Source organism: Hemiscyllium ocellatum, chromosome 15 (genome assembly GCF_020745735.1).
Source record: "Hemiscyllium ocellatum isolate sHemOce1 chromosome 15, sHemOce1.pat.X.cur, whole genome shotgun sequence".
Lineage (NCBI taxonomy): Eukaryota > Metazoa > Chordata > Chondrichthyes > Orectolobiformes > Hemiscylliidae > Hemiscyllium > Hemiscyllium ocellatum.
Genome location: NC_083415.1, coordinates 14,519,467 through 14,538,979, shown reverse-complemented (window position 1 = coordinate 14,538,979; position 19,513 = coordinate 14,519,467). Strand labels below are relative to the sequence as shown.

The 19,513-nt window shown below is 40.3% G+C and overlaps 1 protein-coding gene across 1 annotated transcript in view; it reads left to right on the top strand.

Annotated features, from left to right (window-relative positions):
• Positions 1-19,513, top strand: part of LOC132822645 (solute carrier family 12 member 5-like) — a 340,455-nt gene that overhangs the window by 219,561 nt on the left and 101,381 nt on the right. The window contains exon 9 of the mRNA XM_060835891.1: positions 5,382-5,593. Coding sequence (XP_060691874.1) covers positions 5,382-5,593 — 212 coding nt within the window. The remainder of the gene's footprint in view (positions 1-5,381; positions 5,594-19,513) is intronic.

The following is a 19,513-nucleotide window of genomic DNA, read 5'->3' as shown; positions in this document are numbered from 1 at the left end:
ATGTACCACCCAGATGCCTATCCAATCTAATTGCACCAGCCTCCACCTCCTCCTCTGGCAGCTTGTTCCATACATGCACCACCCTCTGCTTGAAAAAGCTGCCTCTCATTTCCCTTTTAAAACTTTCCGTTCTCACCTTAAAACCTGTAGTTTTGGACTCCTCTACCCTGGGGAAAAGACCTTGGCTATTCAGCCTTTCCATATCCCTTGGGATTTTATAAACCTCCATAAGGTAATGCCCTCAGTCTTCAATACTCCAGGGAAAAAAGCCCCAACCTATTCAGTCTCTCCCTATCGCTCAAACCCTCCAACTCAGGCAACATTCTTCTAAATCTTTTATGAACCCTTTCAAGTTTAACAACATCTTTCCTATAGCAGGGAGACCAGAATTGAGACCAAAAATAGCAGTCCTCACTTTCTCCTAGCCTAATAATGTCTTGTCCAGCTGTAACATAATGTCCCAACTCTTATACTCAATGCACTGACCAATGAAGACGCACTTTCTTCACCACCATGTCTATCTGCAACTCCACTTTCAAGAAACTATGCAGCTGCACTCCTAGGTCTCTTTGTTCAGCAACACTCCTTCTGCTTCAACCATCTTCTTCAATCTATTTTCACAACTGAAGTTTGTCATCATTTGGAACGTTGATGTAAACCTCTTTCGTACTTTCCAGCTGAGGTCTAACCTCCAAACCTCTTACAGCGACCCAAGCATCTTAGATACCAATCTTCCACCAATTTGATTCACTGTATAAGATATTAAGATATGGCTGACAGAACTGGATAATGCAAAGGCTATGGGCCCTGACACCATTCCATTGATGGTACTGAAGATGTATGCTCTAGACTCTGCGCTAGGCTATTCAGGTGTAGCTAAAACATTGGAAAATACCCATCAATTAGGAAAATTGTCCGCACACACCCTGTGCACAAAAATCAGGACAATTCCAACCTGGCCAATTACGTACCCATCATTCTATTTTCAATCATCAGTAAATTGGAAGTCACCAACAGTACTATTAAGCAGTACAGGTATCCACTCAGCAGGTGTGTTCAGTGATGTCCAATATGGGTTCCACCAGAATCACTCAGCTCCTCATTTCTTTACAGCTGTGGTTCAAACATTGACAAAATAACTGAATTCCAGAGGTGAGGTGAGAGAGACTGCCTTTGACATCAAATCCATATTTGACCAAGTGTGACAACAGGGAACCACAGTAAAAAAAAGAATCAATGGGATTCTATGGGCAAGCTGTCTTCTGACTGCAATCATTCCTGGCACAGAAATGGTTCTGATGCTCGCAGGTCAGTCATCTCATCTCCAGAATCTCCCTGCAGGCGTTCCTCTGAGTGGTTTGCTGTATCCAAATATTTTCAGCTCATTCATCAATGACCTTTCCTTCATCATAAGATCAGAAATAGAAAGATTCACTGATGATTGCATCGGTGTTTGATGGAATATCCCCACTTGTCTAGATAAATGTAGATTGAACAAAACTCAAGACGCTTAACCCATTTTCAGGACAAAGCAGCCATCTTGATAAGCATGAGCTGAAAATGTGTTGCTGATTAAAGCGCAGCAGGTCAGGCAGCATCCAAGGAACAGGAAATTCGGCGTTTCGGGCATAAGCCAGCTTGATAAGCATCACAACCACAAATATTTAATTGCCAAAAGTGCTGTTAATCTATATGAGTCAAGACTATGAACTGGATGAGAGAATAAGGGCTGAAAATGATTGCTGAATCTGCTTTCTAATTTAGGCTTGACTTTGATGTGATTTGCACATCACAATTGTTTTGCTTCATTTCCTTGGTATAAAAATTGCCCTTTCAGTTTATAACCACACACCAATTTAAATCCTTACAAGCCTCCTCAGAAATACTTCTGTCTATTTAACAGTAAGTCTTATTGTAAGAATGGCCACAAAGCACTCGTTTAAAATAGGATTTCAATGAAAGCTTATATCAGCAGATTTGAATTGCAAGTATTTATACCAGAAACGTGGATTATAGCATTAAACTCATTCTGCAGTTACCCTCAATACCAAACCATACGTCGCCTCAAACTCCTGCACCCTTTCACCTCACCAACAGCACTGTCACCACCTTGTAAAGGCAAGAGGTCTTCCCCAGCCATGAATCTGCTTCAACTAAAAAAAAAATGTCTGGAACAGGATAGGGAATCCATAGTTCTGGATTAGTGGTGCTGGAAGAGCACAGCAGTTCAGGCAGCATCCAAAGTGCAGCGAAATTGACGTTTCGGGCAAAAGCCCTTCATCAGGAATAAAGGCAGAGAGCCTGAAGTGTGGAGAGATAAGCTCGAGGAGGGTGAGGTGGGGAGAAAGTAGCATAGAGTACAATAGGTGAGTGCGGGAGGGGATGAAGGTGATAGGTCAGGGAGGAGATGGTGGAGTGGATAGGTGGAAAAGGAGCTAGGCAGGTAGGACAAGTCCGGACAAGTCATGGGGACAGTGCTGAGCTGGAAGTTTGGAACTGAGGTGAGGTGGGGGAAGGGGAAATGAGGAAACTGTTGAAGTCCACATTGATGCCATGGAGTTGAAGTGTTCCGAGGCGGAAGATGAGGCATACTTCCTCCAGGCGTCTGGTGGTGAGGGAACAGCGGTGAAGGAGGCCCAGGACCTCCATGTCCTCGGCAGAATGGGAGGGGGAGTTGAAATGTCGGGCCACAAGGTGGTGTGGTTGATTGGTGCGGGTGTCTCGGAGATGTTCCCTAAAGCACTTTGCTAGGAGGCGCCCAATCTCCCCAAAGTAGAGGAGACCACATCGGGAGCAACGGATACGATAAATGATATTGGTGGATGTGCAGGTAAAATTTTGATGGATGTGGAAGGCTCCTTTAGGGCCTTGGATAGAGGTGAGGGAGGAGGTGTGGGCGTAGGTTTTACAGTTTCTGCAGTGGCAGGGGAAGGTGCCAGGATGGGAGGGTGGGTTGTAGGGGGGCGTGGACCTGACCAGGTAGTCACGGAGGGAACGGTCTTTATGGAAGGTGGAAAGGGTGGGGAGGGAAATATATCCCTGGTGGTGGGGTCTTTTTGGAGGTGGCGGAAATGTTGGCTGATGATTTGGTTTATGTGAAGGTTAGTGGGGTGGAAGGTGAGCACCAGGGGCATTCTGTCCTTGTTACGGTTGGAGGTGTGGGGTCTGAGGGCGGAGGTGCAGGATGTGGACAAGATGCATTGGAGGGCATCTTTAACCACGTGGGAAGGGAATTGCGGTCTCTAAAAAAGGAGGCCATCTGGTGTGTTCTGTGGTGGAACTGGTCCTCCTGGGAGCAGATGCAGCGGAGGCGGTGGAATTGGGAATACGGGATGGCATTTTTGAAAGAGGTAGGGTGGGAAGAGGTGTGATCCAGGTAGCTGTGGGAGTTGGTGGGTTTGTAAAAAATGTCAGTGTCAAGTCAGTCATCATTAATGGAAATGGAGAGTTCCAGGAAGGGGAGGGAGGTGTCAGAGATGGTCCACGTAAATTTAAGTCTGGGTGGAATGTGTTGGTGAAGTTGATCCATAGTGCCCACTGGCTTCATAACTTTCCAGCTCTATCCCTAAAACTGACAAGAGATCAAAACTTCAACCCATACTTCCTGCAGGGTTTTTATCCAACCTTGGGACTTTTGTTAGTGTTCACTCCCACAATAATGATCATTCATCAGTCTACTAATTTCTACAAAATACAGCAAAGTTGAGAATACCAGGGCCAAGAATTCATGGATATAAACTAGTTGCAAAAAAAAATCCAATAAGAAACTTTGCCTGAACAACATCATCTAGAAATTGATTGTAATACAGATATGTTCTATGTTTTGAATTAATTGAGGCAATTTTCATTTAAACCAAAACTCGATAAGCATATGAGGGTGAAAATACAAGTGATAGAATGAGGAGAAGTAAGGTTGAAAGCAGTTCATGTACTGTGTAAATACTGGGGGAGACAAATTACCTAATTCTATGCTTGAGGTAATTTTATAGTTATTTTTAATCAACATGTTCAAATATGTTATGTCACATATCTGGAGGAGGTGAAACTTTAAGCCAGGCTTCCTAGCTCAGAGGTAGGGATTTGCTACGAGAGCCTGGGAGGTAAGTTAATGTAATGTTCACAGAAGAGGAATAAGTGGAGTAATGTACTGCTGGTTCATCAAAAATGAATGTGCAATTATTTAAAGTGATATTACGAATACTATGACAGATTGAAGCAGCTTACTCACTGCAATGCCTTTACTCGCTTCTCAAATGATAACTCTGTTCATATGATTTTCTAGTATTGGAGTTCAACCGATATCAAACTGATGTTAAAATATTAGCAATGTTTTTCCAAATCTCAAGTAGTTATTTTGATTAAGGTAAATTTACACAGGCTTTCTCTGCTATGTTATTGTGATTTCCAAAGATGGTTAGATGAAGATAGCCTCAGGTTACAGATCAGGATTAGAGCAGGGATGAGATAGATAAGGAGCAAGATTAAGTCAGGGCAGGATTCGGTCAGGGACAAGATTAGATCGACAAAAGGCTCAGAATATTTTTTTTAAAAACTGCAAGCTCTGGAATATGACCAAAATGGAATTTCTTAAAGTGAGTAGAAAAAGTAAAATTGAAGTACATTGGAACAACATAGTGTGTAGGGCAATGAAGAGACCATACAGACATTATTACATGGTAGTAACCTAGTATTACAATTGCTGCTAATCAGGGTAGCCAACTCCCTATTTGTCCAGTGCTTACCTCACCAAAATCTTTTCTATATATCACACATCCAGAGTGAAACCTGTGCAAAGTGCACAATTTAAGAAGATGTCACTTTAACTTCTGACCCAGAGCTGTAACAGTGCAAGTGTTTGCCTCTCTGCAGAGTTTCCTTACTGAGGAAAAAGCCACATATTTGCTACCATCTTACTTTTACTCAGGATTAAATGTTGTGAGTGAAATAATAGATCAACCGAAGTATAGAGTGTGGTGCTGGAACAGCACAGCAGGTCAGGCAGCATCTGAGTAGCAGGAGAGTCGATCTTTCGGACAAAAAGCCTTCACCAGGAATGAGGCTGGAACGTCGACTCTAATGCTCCTCGGTTGCGGCCTGACCTGCTGTGCTTTCCCAGCACCATATTCTCAACTCTAATATCCAGCATCAGCAGTCCTCACTTTCACCCAGCTGAAGTATAGCCAGCCTTAGCTTCAGAATGAGTTGCATAATAATATATTATATCATCACCTTTTAAAATGAGCAACACCAAGGGGATCTGCTAACACATTATAATAGATTTCTGAGGAGGAATACCACAATAAGTGGTTCTGCCAGTGTGTAATTGAAGTTGCTTCATGTTATGAGGTTTATAATTAACAGGTTGTTATCTCTGTTTTCAGTGTCTGTATTCTAGGAAACAGGACATTGTCACGGCACAGTTTTGATGTGTGCGCTAAGGTAATGACTGTGGCCAATGAAACAGTGACTACCCAGCTTTGGCGGCTCTTCTGTACATCTAGTTTTATCAACGCCACGTGTGATGAATATTTTGAGAACAATAATGTCACTGAACTTCAAGGGATCCCTGGAGTCGCCAGTGGACTTGTCAGGAGTAAGTGGTGATAGAAAACATGCCAAAGAGGTTAATTACTCAGTTTGTTTGTGAGTTTGCATGTCAGTTGGGGTTTAAAATTCCATCTTCTTCAATCAATGTTGTCTTTCATGCCTATCGCTGATGACCTTGGCTGGATATGCAGTCCCTTAGTTTTCAGTGTCATCCAGATAGCTCATTCTTCACATGTGAAATCCCAGAAAGTAAGAATAAGCCTCAGGGTCAACCTCAGAATCATTACATTCCTGATGAAGGGCTTTTACCTGAAACGGTGATTCTACTGCTCCTCGGATGCTGCCTGACCTGCTGTGCTTTTCTAGCACCACACTCTCGACTCAGAATCATCACAGCCAAGCCTAGTGTGTTATTATCCAATATCCACAGTGATCACTGTATTGCAATTCAGAACAAAAACCTCTGCTGATTTCTCCATAAACCCTCCTTCATTAAAAGGCTTTGAGGTCAGTTGTACCTCAGCTGAGAGCTGACAGTTTAGCAGAAGACAGGATTAAATCTGAGAGCCTTGAGCCTAAATGGATTTGTGTGAATACTTACTGGGCCAAAGATGGAGCCAGGAATATCTCTTTCTAATTGTCCTTTTCTGTTTGTGATGGTGATATAAAAAGATCAAAAGAACACACAATTACTTAGAAAGTAATTTTAATCTTAGCAGGATACTGACAGAATCAGGTTGGGTGGTCATTTTACAGACTGTCCAATTGTGCTTTCTGTGGATGTCAATGAGCAGTACAATGAGACAGCATGTTGAACAGGTAACTAATCCCATTCTATCAATTTCTTCAGAAGGATGGTTTTACTCTTGAGGAGTTTAGTACCTTCACTGATTATCTTATCAATGGTGTGACATAATAATAACTGGGGCTATTCTTTTCCTTCAGTAGCACTGGGACAAAATTCTGGAATTACATTCCTAACCTACGCTAAGTGAACTACAAAGATTCAGGAAGGCAGCTCACCATCTCTTTCTCAAGGACAACTAGGGATGGGCTATTAATGTTGGTCCAGCCAATGACATCCACATCCCATGAATGAATGATAAAAAAAGTGTCAAAAATATCCTAGGCCTATTTCCTCAAGTTTTCAATCTCCCAAAACATGAATCGCCTCTTTGTATGTGGACATTTGCTCCTTAGGACCAACACATTGGAAAACACAAATTACTACAACAAAGCAACAATTCACAGTACAAAAGAAACAGAAAATGCAGAAAATACTAAGCAGATCAGGCAGTATCTGTGAAGGGAGAAGCAGAGCTGATGGTATATCAGATCTATGAGTTTTCAATCAGATAGAGTTCGTTATATACCATACACACAAGATCAGAAAGAGAAAGAAGTGAAAGTGAACAAGATAGAAGAAACAAACTGAAAGCCAGAAATTCTTCAAACTGGGCATTTCTAGATGAGAAGTGACATTAATTAAACAACAAATCAACCAAATACTATAACTTCTGGAAACTGGAAATAAATAATTCTAAAAAAATTAAATCTTTCTTGCTTAGAGCAGCAGTTTGCTTCATACAACCAACATCTTATATAGGAAATTCAGTTTAAAATGTCATTATATACAATTACCTATACAATAGATCATGTGCTAAAGGGAGATAAGATGGAAGAAAGAGAAAAAAGATTAGCTTGTGAAGGGAAAATAAAGTACCTTCCCTTTATGTAGCATCTTTCGTGACTTCAAATTGAAATGTGCTGACTTTTATTATGTCGGGTGTAGAGCAGCCAAGATACCAAAGAGAGAGATAGAGAAGAAAGTGTAGTTTGTAATATTTCAACCAGTACACTGCATGTTTATCAATCAAAATTTGTCAATCCTAGCAAGTGTCTACAGAAGGTGAGCTACTTTTGAGCCTCTATATTTTTTCCCATGATCCACAGTATGCGTCCTATGGCTCAAATAATTTGATGTCAGCTGGTGGAATATTACAAAATAACTTGACTTTGTTGACTGTAATGATCAGTTTTGGCATTTCCTACTTCCAAAATATTCCTGGGGTTGTTTCTGTAAGGAGCAAACCATATCACAATGGTGCATAGTTTCCACCTGGTGTAAAGTTTCTAAAAGGTGGGGAGGCAATGACCTAGTGGTATTTCTTATTGATAGCTTATTAATCCTGAGGCCTAGGTAATGTTCTGGGAACCTGGGTTTGAATTCTCACATGGCTGATGCGGAATTTAAATCCAATTTAAAAATCTGGAATTAAGGGTTTGATATGATTGTAAACCATTGTCAATAGTTGAAAAAAAACCCCATCTGCTTCACCAATGTCCTTTAGGGAAGGTGACTGTGTGCTATCCTTACCTGGTCTGGCCTACACATAGCTCCAGATATACAGCAATGTTTTTGACTCTTAATCACCCTCTGGGCAATTAGGGATGGACAATAAATGCTGGCCTTGCAGACAATGCTCGTGTTCTGTGAATGAATAAAATGAAAAAAAATGGCTAAAAGAAAGGTAATTGATGAAAGCTTTTAGAAATTGATCTTGACTGAAATTGTTTCAATATATGCTTCATTTCCCTTGAGTAAACTGCTGAGATGTAAATTACAAAAGCAAAAAAAAACAGAAAGTTTGTAGAACTTAAAAGAACTTGTCAATGTCTGGAAACATGGAATGTGGTTATTCTTGGCTCAGAAAACATCTATTGTCCAACGTCAATTGCCCTGAGGAAGGTGGTGATGAGTGACCTTCTTGAAACTGTTGAAGGGCATATGTTCCAGGATTTTCACCAAACGACACTCTATTCAAACAGGAACAATTGAACATTTTTCTCATGACAGAAGCCATTCAGAAAGTGTGATAATCATTTCTAAATTGAAGTGAGATAATTGAAGTTCCAATGAGGCCAGATAGTATTGTGTCTTCTTGTGGGCTGCAGTGAACCCGTCTCATGTACAATGTCCTCTGGATCCATCATAGCATTTGCTTTCAAACTAGAAACCATTAACTGTAACTCAGTTCTGTCATTGTCAGACAGAATTACAGTGAAGCACATATGGAACTGTTAAATTGCTGCCAGTGCTAATACATACCATGTCATCTGAGTGTGTAGTTTGGACAGCAAAGCCTGGTTTGCTGGGGGTGGGGGCAGAAATCTTGGTTTTTCTGGATTCTGACCCTTTTCTGAATGGGCATTGGGTGCCACTTGTTGCCACCCTGTCTTCTCAGAACAAGACTAGAAGAGTCTTGGTTCATGAAATGATATTTGGGACTAGTTATCCACCAGGATAGACAGCTTCTCTAACCTGCAAGAAATGGCCTCAAAATCACAAGTCCCACCCTGAAGCATGGCACTTTCCAATTCTGCAGAGGCAGAAATGAAATTGAAATAGGCTTCATGCCTACTCTGCTCTCAGAGGCAGTTGACTGTACAAATGACCAGCTTACTCTATTTAAATCACACTTTGGTAACCCAAATGTATGTCACCTGGAGACACCACAGAGCAGACCAGGTCACAGAGATCTAGGCATAGTGCATTTCTTTTGGAAAGACAGGCCTGCTCCCTTTGGACAAATGAGGATGTAGTCCCAGGACACTTTGGGGAGAAGGGTCAGGTGATCTTTGGCAATGTAGGCTTCTCAGGTACCTTTTGGTGCCCTTTGGAATTATTAACTACAGAAATGATGGTGAACGAAAGGTGCTTAAGTCCTTGGAGCCATCAGATCAGTTAAAAAAAGTCCTAGAAAGAATTGCCAAGCCAGTCAAGATTCATTAAGAGGTGTTTTTAAGAATCAGTGTGCTTTTTCTTTCCTCAACAGAGTGTGGTCTGCAAAACAGAACTCTAGATAGTAGAACTTTTGTTTTCTCCCATATGGATGCTAAATAGGTTTTCATAGTGGTGAAGGGGGAAAGAGTCATGGGTACAAGTATTAAATTGAATTGAGCATATGAGGAGCCATGAGGATGGTAAGGGATTTTAGGTTGCGTGGATGAGGGACGGAAACAATGTGAGAATCAGGAGAAAGACAGATGTGTGAGGAGTGAGGGCTGGAGGAATGTTTTATATTTTATTCTTTCATTTTAATCATTGGACATAGTGTTGGGACCTAAGACAGGCTTTACTCCTAATCTACCTCAGAAACTGATAGCCTCGGCAGCTATTCCTGGGATTGTCCTGTCAGAATTCCAATCCAATTGCCACCCGAACCCTAACAACCCCCAACCAGCTCCCCCACCAGGGTGAAAGAATGTAAGGACTGGGAATCCTTCCGCGTCTATGTACCAAAACCGAGAATGAACCGGCTCTGACATCCAAGGTTCTGCAAATTCTGCCTCTCCTGCAGCAAGTAGTACACTGTATGCTAGGCTTGAATCCCAAGAGAAGTTTGCACAGCAGCTTTAATGATGTTGTTTTGTATTTGGATCTTTCCAATTGAAACTCAAGATATTTAATATCACCTTACTAAGATTTTTGTCCATCTAAGTTTAGCACTTTAGCAAAGTGTTGCAACAACATTTCTTCCTAACATTGAGAAGGGTGACCAGTCATACGAGGTGACATTGGTAACCAAGAAACATATGTACTTTGTTGGCCATGAGATTTGGGACAGGGGTGCTTAACAGTGCTTGTTGACATGTAGATGATCTGCTATATTCGTATTTCTGGTAACACAATGTCTGTAAGACTTTTCAGAACCTGAAATATTGTTAGTATGAACTCACTAGAACATGCAATCCAAGCCAGCCAGTTTTCCATCTGGGGAGTCAGGCTAATAATATCCACTATCTGTTATTTGCCTCCAAAGGATCAGCGTGCATTTTTTTCTCAACAGAATATAGTCCACAGAATAGAACTCCAGATAGCAGAACTTTATTATTCATGTCCTCAAAGTATCCTAAAGTATGCTATTTTGAATTTTTCTGAAGAGCAAAATCCCACAAAATATAAATGAAATTAATTAAATAATTAATTTTAACTAGACTAATGAATATTTCACCAAGAAAGTGGGAAAAAACACTGCAAGAAAATCTTATATTCAATGAAGTGGAAATAAATAAAGACTTGTTGAGAGACTGCAGACACTGTAAACCAGCCATTTAGATAAATAAACTGTTATTGCAAACCTCTACTGTAAATGGTACAGTTGCCGTAACTTACATTGAGTCATCAGCTTAATAAGTAACATTACCACAGTACATGCCTGAACTGTGTCCATAAGAGTCATTCATCTTCACTAAGTGTTTGCTTTCAGTGCATTCAGAAAAGGCTTCACCAAAGCTGTGCACAGTGCAAGATAAGGCTTAATGACTCCAATAAAGGAAAAGTGCCTTGAACTTTAAAGACCAATTTTGTGAGTCAAGTCCTTGCACATTCAAACAAATGAATCTTCAGCATGCGTGTATCTGATTATTTAAATCTCTCTTTCCTTGAATCACATCATATTGCTTCACATGCTTATTTTTCTGCTTTTTCAAGTTTAGTAGATCAGACTGAGACTTTGAAAGAGTGGATTATTGTTGGTGTATACACAATAAAGATCAATATGGTTATTTTGCCATTTAAGGGCCATGACTTTACAAATGATTAGAAAAATAGTGTTTTGGAAGGGATTAGAATTTGAAACAGAATTAGGTTTTATTGGCATGCATACTCAAGTATAGGTATACAGTGAAAAATTTACAATAGCGACCCACATGGCACCATCTTAGGTACAAAGTATTGTTTGCATCTGAGATACAAAATTGTGCAAACAACTACTCGAGAGCTGTACTTCAACACAAATCAATCCAAAGTGCATAGTCTAATGATGCTCAATCTGATCTCATCACCAATTTGTCCCACTCGCTGCATAGAGTTCTACAGATAAACTGAATAAAAAGAGCAGATCAAAATGATATGGCTCTAAGTTGGAGTGCTGGGGTTCCTGGGGTTTTTGATGCTGTGCAGAAATTGCACTATTCCAGAGCGACATCAATGCTCATTCATCAAGCCTGTCTCAGGTTCATAATGCATGAAGCATCATTTTAGATGCTTGTTATCACCCACCTCCTGCCTTTCTCCTGCTTCTCTGCCCTTTACAATCCCTCCAGTTAACCCAGTCTCACTTAAATCTCTGATGTACAAAACCAATTCTGAACTGAAAATAAAATCAGTTTCCTGAGCGTCGCACCTGACTGCTTCAGGTGTGAAAAAGGGTCATATTGCAGATGTGGAAGTGATAACAAGGTTATCTTGCAGTGTTACCTGTTTACTTTTGAGAGGATAACAATACATTGATTAGAGTGGGTCACTGTGCAGGTCAATAAGAAGAACATCACTGCATGTGAATCAATGTAGTCTGACTGTGATTGTTGTGGTTGGTTCAATTTGTATGGAAATAACTTAATAAAGAGAGTTTCACAGCTGCTGCAGAAATAATCAAAGCAAGGTCCTATTTAATTTGGCATGCTTTACCTACTGGCAGGGGACATTATATTAGATAAAGAGTCAAGTTTCATCTGCAACTAATCCAACTCTACTGCACTGATAATGTCAAGTATAAAAATATATATTCATTTTCAAAATAAGAATGTAGTTGGTAGTAAAATTGCTCTCATTCCGTTTAACTCATTCACCAACACTAATCTATAGATTCAAAAGAGTGTTGACCCAAATGCATAAATGTAGATTTCTTGTTCGAATGCTATATTTATATCAGGTGAAATGTGAAGCTTGACATGAAAAGCACTTTGATTGATGCACTGGGCTAGCCGCAATGTCCTCACGTCCATCATATTGCATTTTCTCTCTGCTTTTGCCTCCTGCTGGAGATTATATGGCTGCAAGATGGAGTGGTGGGGTTGCTGGAGCAGTTGATATTGTGCAGAAGTTACACTGTGCCAGAGCGATACCAACTCCACGGATTGGTTGGTCTTTATTTGTTCTTGCAGATACTTCTGTTAGCACATCTGGTTTGGATTACAGCCCAGTTAGATGGGTGGAGGTCACCTTCTCTGCTGGTTTTGAATGTTTCTTGTGAAATCAGTGTTGGCAAACTTAAAACATACTTGTAGGAAGCTCTATTCAATGATAAAAAGGAACAGACTGTAATCTCACAACTTACTTGAGAGGTTATAAGATTAGTTGGCTTGGGACTTTAAAAAAGTATGTTAGCACAGTAGATGGTGTTCTTTTGATGTTGAATTAAACAAGTTTTTTTTTGAGTATTGCCATCCAGATAATTAATGTGTGGGCATTAAATCTTTTCTCAGGTGCTAATTTGTCAAATATAAATTGAGTTTAATGCCTCCACTACTACTGTGCACAATGGAATTCAAGGCGAAGTTGTTTAGTTTCAATATAGTTATTGGAATAGAATAAGGAGATCAATTTTCAGTATTTCCTCCACTGTTATATTAGAACACACTTTTTGTTAGACCGTTCTTCAATATCAACTTACTTGACATTGATGAGCAAACAAAGACTGAATATTTAAATAGATGAGGAAGTTTCAAACTGAGGTACTTTCTCTGATCAAACAGTGCAACATTGGGTTGCTCTGTCATTAGAAGCATGACTGTTGATAGTTTTTAACTGAGAATTCACCATGCCTCACATGAGGAGAAATGTCGAGAAGGAAATTCCTTTCCTGTAACCTCAGCCAGTGCAGGAATTAAACCCACATTATTGGCATTTCTGTCCATTACAAATCAGCCATCCAGCCAACTGAACGAACTGACCCCGTAATACCCTTTTCTTCATCAGTATACATTTTTTTAGTTTAGTATTGATGAATGGGATAAACAGAATGAGAGCAACTGATCAAACATACAATATTCTGCTGCAACTCAACAGGGTTAATTTTATGTTATGGATAGGAAAAATCATCCCCAAATAACTTAATGAATGCTTTTGAAACTATTCAGACTTTCTGATATCATTGGCAAAAATAAGATCTAACTTGGAAAGCAAAACTTGACAGCGGTGTTTACAAGCTCTTTAATTCTCCAATTTGAATTTGACCCAGTTGTGTGATTAGGAATGATCTATCAATACTTGGTTTGGACTTTTTGCCTTCTCATAGCAGATGGTATCACCAGATGGCAAGGAAAACAAACAGATAATCCCTTTTAGATGACCAGGAATCAGACATACTGGACCACATCCTGCCCTGCTGTTTGCTGCAGTTGTTCCTGACACAAATCCAAGTTTCTCCACTGATCCCTCACTGCTTTTGAGACAGTTGAAGGTAAACCTGAACATAAGAGTAAGGGAAAATGTTTGGGTGTTTCAAACCAGCCCAAAATTATTTAATTCAGAATTCAGAAATTCAGTCTTTCATCCCTGCCCATCATCAGTCAGAGTTCAGACTCTGTTTTACTACAGGGAGAAAGTGAGGACTGCAGATGCTGGAGATCAGAGTCGAAGAGGGTAGTGCTGGAAAATCACAGCCGGTCAGGCAGCATCTGAGGAGCAGGAGAATTGATGTTTCAAGCATAAGCTGTCCATGAGGAAGAGCTTATGCTTGAAGCGTTGATTTCCCTCCATCTTGGATGCTGCTTGACTGGCTGTGCTTTTTCAGCACTACACTCTTCGACTCTGTTTTGCCACACCTTGTGTATAAATTCCAGGAAAAGCTGATGCCAAAAGTGTGTCAAATCCTGAACCAAGCATTTGAAAAACAAAACAGAAATCATTGGAAAAGCTTAGCAGGTCTGGCAACATCTGTGGAGAGAAATCAAAGTTAACATTTTGGATCCAGCGACCCTTCTGCAGAACATTTGAATTTGATTAAGTGAAAATTGTTGTTTTTCTCTCACTTGTCTATACTCAGTCCTAGTTATGGCAGCAAAGTTAATCTCATAATCAAACAATCTCATGCAGCACCAAACAAAATGTTTAAGAAATGCATTGCAGCTTCTTGTGATTTCCCCTACTGTGGTATCATTTGTTAATGAGAGCAGATATTCAACCAGCTGGATAGTCAGGCTATGAAATTCGTGAAAATGCCAAGTCTTTGCCATAGTCAGATATGATTGATGAAGGTTGTCTTGCAGCTATTATGTATGCTACCAGCTCTGTGGAATTTTAAATTATTTTAATCTAAAATTGAATACGTCTGCAGCGCATTAACTGGCTTGTCACCCAGTTTTCGAGATCAAGCCATTGCCAGCTGGGAAATGACGTGAAATTATAAAAAGTAAGACCATTTTTAAGCCCTTGAGCTGAAAAGTCTTTTTTCTCATTTATTACAGTGTAGTACAAAGGAACAGGAATGCTTTTTGAAGTAAAATGTGAGTGCGATCTTCAAGGAATGACTTCAAAGTGTATCAGGCAATTGGAGAGCTTGGACCCAGAATATTATTTGTAAAGTTAGCTTGGGAAATTAGTTCATAGATATTTTCAGGACAATTCCTCTGAACGGTACATTCAAGAGCCAACCAAGGAGCAGGTTATGCTTGACCTAGTAATGTGCAATGAGACAGGATTAAATCAATAACATCATGGTAAATGGGTCCCTAGATGAACGTGATTACAACATGATAGGATTACATGTTCAATTTGAAAGAGAGAAATGTGGGTCTAAAGATATTATGTGTTTTAATAAAGTCTGCTCTTGTTCCCCAAAACTCCAGCTGAAGCAATGCAAACCTGAGCAGTCTTTCCTCATATGTCAACTCACCCATTCCAAATACTTGTCTAGTATACTTTCTCTGAACTGCTCTCAGTGCATTTGTAGCCTTCTGCTGAAAGCTGGTGCCTGAGGAACTGCAATTTTGACATGAGTTGGGTCTAGGACTGGCAGCAGTGAAGCAGTGGCGTAAGGGTTCTGGATGCTTTTTAAGTTATATCTTTTTTAAATTATTCTTAAACTATTAAAAAATGGCACTGGATTCATGGCGACAATAAAAGCTTTTCACTGTGTTTTACTTTTTTTTCACTATAAAATATGCATGACAATAATCATACATTCATTCATTCAAAAATCATTCATTTATTCAGTACTCCATATTTGGTCTTACCAGTGCCCTGAATAACAGAGGCATACACTCTCTACTTCTGTATTCAGTTCTTTTTGCACTGAAGAATAACATTCTATTTGCTTTTTTAATTGCTAGCTGTACCTGCATATTAAACTTTGGTGAATCACATGCCAGAGTGCATACATCCCTCTATCTCAGAGTTCTGCAATCTCTGATCGCTTAATTGAATAATTGAAAATATGAATAATTTCATATTTTCCCATTCATTTAACCTGCCTATATCCCTTTGGAATCGAGAGTGTGGTGCTGGAAAAGCACAGCAGGTCAGGCAGCATCCAAGGAGCAGGAAAATCAATATCTTGGGCAAAAGTCCTTCATCAGCTTTCCTAATTTCCAGCATCTGCAGTACTCACTTTCACCTATATCCATTTGTAGCCTCCTTATGTCCTATTCACACATTACTTTCCTACCCATCTTTGTGAAATCAGCAAATTTAGCGACTGTATATGTAGTCTCTTCAACCAAATCATTTATAATAATTGTAGAAAGCTGAGGTCCTAGCATTGATCACTGTGGCACACCACTTGCTACGCATGTGTTCTGTGAGCTAGTCAATCTTCCATCCATATCAATATGTTATCCCCTACAGGATGAGCATTTATTCCCTTCAATATACTTTGATGTGATTTCTTCTCAAATATCTTCTGGAAATGTAAATAGAGTACATTCGTCAGTGACCCTCTCATCACAATGTATGTTTATTTTTCAAAGAACTCTAAGAAATTGGTTAATCATAAAACCATGTTGACTCCGCCTTGATTTTTTTTCTTGAGTACCCTGCTATGACATTATTAATAATAGCTCCTAACATTTTCCCTATGAAAGATGTTGAGCTAACTGGCATACAGTTTCCTACTTTCTGTCTCCCTTGTTGAATGAATTTTCTATCTTATGTTCAAAAGTGGTTGCCACAGAGTTTTGGAAAATTAAAACCAATGCTACAATTACCTCACTAGCCATTTCCTTGAAGACCCTAGGATGAAGTTCACCAGGACCTGAGGTATAGTCAGGTATTATTCTCCCAGTGATTGTATTTTTCTTCAGATCTCCACTCTCATTGATTTTGTAACTTAACTATTTCTGGGATGTTACTTGTAAATTCTATAGTGAGGTGGAATACAAACTATCCTTTCAATGCATCTGCCATCTCCTTTTTTCCATTATTAATTCCCCAGAATCATTCCATAGGATCAATGGTCACTTGGACAATTAAACAATTCTCTACAGGAGGCAACTCTAAAAATAGAGGCAAAAGTGAGGACTATAGATGCTGGAGATCAGCGTCTAGAGTAGAGTGGTGCTGGAAAAGCACAGTAGGTCAGGCAGCATCTGAGGAGCAGGAAAATCAATGTTTTGGGTAAAAGCCCTTCATCAGGAATTCCTGCTCCTCAGATGCTGCCTGACCTGCTGTGCTTTTCCAGCACCCCTCTAATCTAGTTCTGAAAATATGACCATCTTTAGTGATGGGAAGCTCAGCACATTAGAGCAAAAGATAAGGCTGAAGCATTTGTAGCAATCTTCAGTGAGGAGTGCTGAATCCAGTGATTCCCAGCATCACAGATGTCGGTTTTTAACCAGTTCAATTCACTCCACGTGATATCAGGAAACTGGATACTGCAAAGACTATGGGCTCTGACAACATTCCAGCAGTAATATTGAAGAATTGTGCACCAAACTTGGCACACCCATAGCCAGGCTATTCCAATACAGCAACAATGCCAGCTTCTTTCTGAAAATGTGAGAAAATTGCCTAGGTATATCCTGTTCACAAAAAGCAGGTCAAATCCAACCCTGACATTTATTGCCTCATCAGTCTACTCTGGATCAACAGTAAAGTGATGCAAGATGTCATCAACAGTGCTATCAAACAGCACTTGCTCAGGAAAAGCCTGCTCACTGGTGCTCAGTCTGAGTTCCACCAGAGCTGCTCAACTGCAGACTTCATTCCAGCCTTCATTCAAACATGCACAAAAGAGCTTAATTCCAGAGGTGAGGTGGGAGTGACTACCCTTTATATTAATGCTGAATTTGACTAAATGTGACATCAAGGAACCTAGCAAAATGAGAGTCAATAAAAATCAGAAAGTAAACTCTCCACTGGTTATAGTAGTACTTACCACAAAGGAAGATGGTGCGTTTGTTGGCAGTCAGTCATCTTAGATCCAAGACTGTTCTGCAGATATTCACTGGCACACCTTAGGCCACTACTTCCAATCCGACAACTAAGAGCATCAAGAAGAACAAGGATAATGGATATATGGGCACACCACTACCTGGAAAGTCCCATGCAAATCACTCACCATTCTGACTTGGAATTATACTGCCAATCCTTCTTGTTGCCAGGTCAAAGTTATAGAACAGCTGGGGGCAAGACTGACTGCAGCAATCATGTGAGACAACAGAGAGCTCAAATACATTGTGTTGCCAGCAATGCAGTGAAAAGGCATGAGTTAATCACATCTGCTATTTGTACATCTGCTTTCAGGAATCAAACAATTTCTTCCCAAATCCAGGTGAAGATTGGGTCATCTGGTTAGTATCAGTGAACGTCAGCTATTCCCATCAGCAGAAATGACAAATAAGGAATAGTGCAAGGAAGGGGCTTGAGATCAGAGAGAGCAGAGCTGGGTAGAGACAGAACCAAAGCATTTGCTCCCAGACTTCCTCATTCCCAGATGATTAGATTAGATTAGACTTACAGTGTGGAAACAGGCCCTTCGGCCCAACAAGTCCACACCGACCCGCCGAAGCGCAACCCACCCATACCCCTACATTTACACCTTACCTAACACTACGGGCAATTTAGCATGGCCAATTCACCTGACCCGCACATCTTTGTAAATGTGGGAGGAAACCGGAGCACCCGGAGGAAACCCACGCAGACACGGGGAGAACGTGCAAACTCCACACAGTCAGTCGCCTGAGTCGGGAATTGAACCCGGGTCTACAGGCGCTGTGAGGCAGCAGTGCTAACCACTGTGCCACCGTGCCGCCCACGATGATGTTCCAGTTTGTCCCAAAAGTTCCACACTGAGCCATTTTTGAGAAGGTCCAGTTAAGACGTGAGAGAGGTTTCCACCTGGCTTTAGATTAGGAGCTAAGACAGGGCTCCAGCGATTTCTTCAAAGATCCCTACACATCCACCATACAAGGATGGCTGTTGCTACAGCCATAGGAAACCCTGTGACTGCTGTCGAGTTTTATATCTTTAAAGTCCTCGAGGTTGCCACCAGATGGAGACACCTCCTCTCCCTGTTGCACACATCATCAGCTGTCACATCAGATAGTGAGTCTGCCAGTATGTTATTGGTCATTTGCCAGGCGTGTCCTCTGGCCATTTATTGATCTTGTGCTGAAAAATCACATGTGGCAACATAGAGTGGAATTCTGGCCTGAAAGTTTTTCCCAACATCTTTCTCTTGACCGCAGAAGGAAAATCCAAATCTAGGAATCAGCTTTGGGCAGCTTGACCCTGACGTAAACATTCACACGACTGAGACTTGAGAGGCCCTAGCTGTTAACAATTGCGCCCTAACCAGACTCATTGTTACATGCATTCAGTTTGAAAACAAATGGAAAATTAACCAAGTTTAAATGACAGGAACAAGTATCTTAAATTACATAGTAATTACTAATTAGAACCACAAATTAGTTAATCTGAGACCTGATTTAAGTACCAGTGGGCACAACCATAATCTACTACCTATTCACCGTAAACTATTTAAACTGAAATTGTGATGACTTTCAAGGCAAAATATGTCATCCTTTATTTTTTTAGGACCAACACTTTGCTGCTGCTACCATTTTCAATGTCATTTTGTTGTGTTTCTTCTAAGCTAGAATTTGCAGAGAAAAATAATAAATTCTTGCAGTATATTTTAAAATTTGTTTTCTCTGGCAAATACCCAGAATATTAGATATGGTA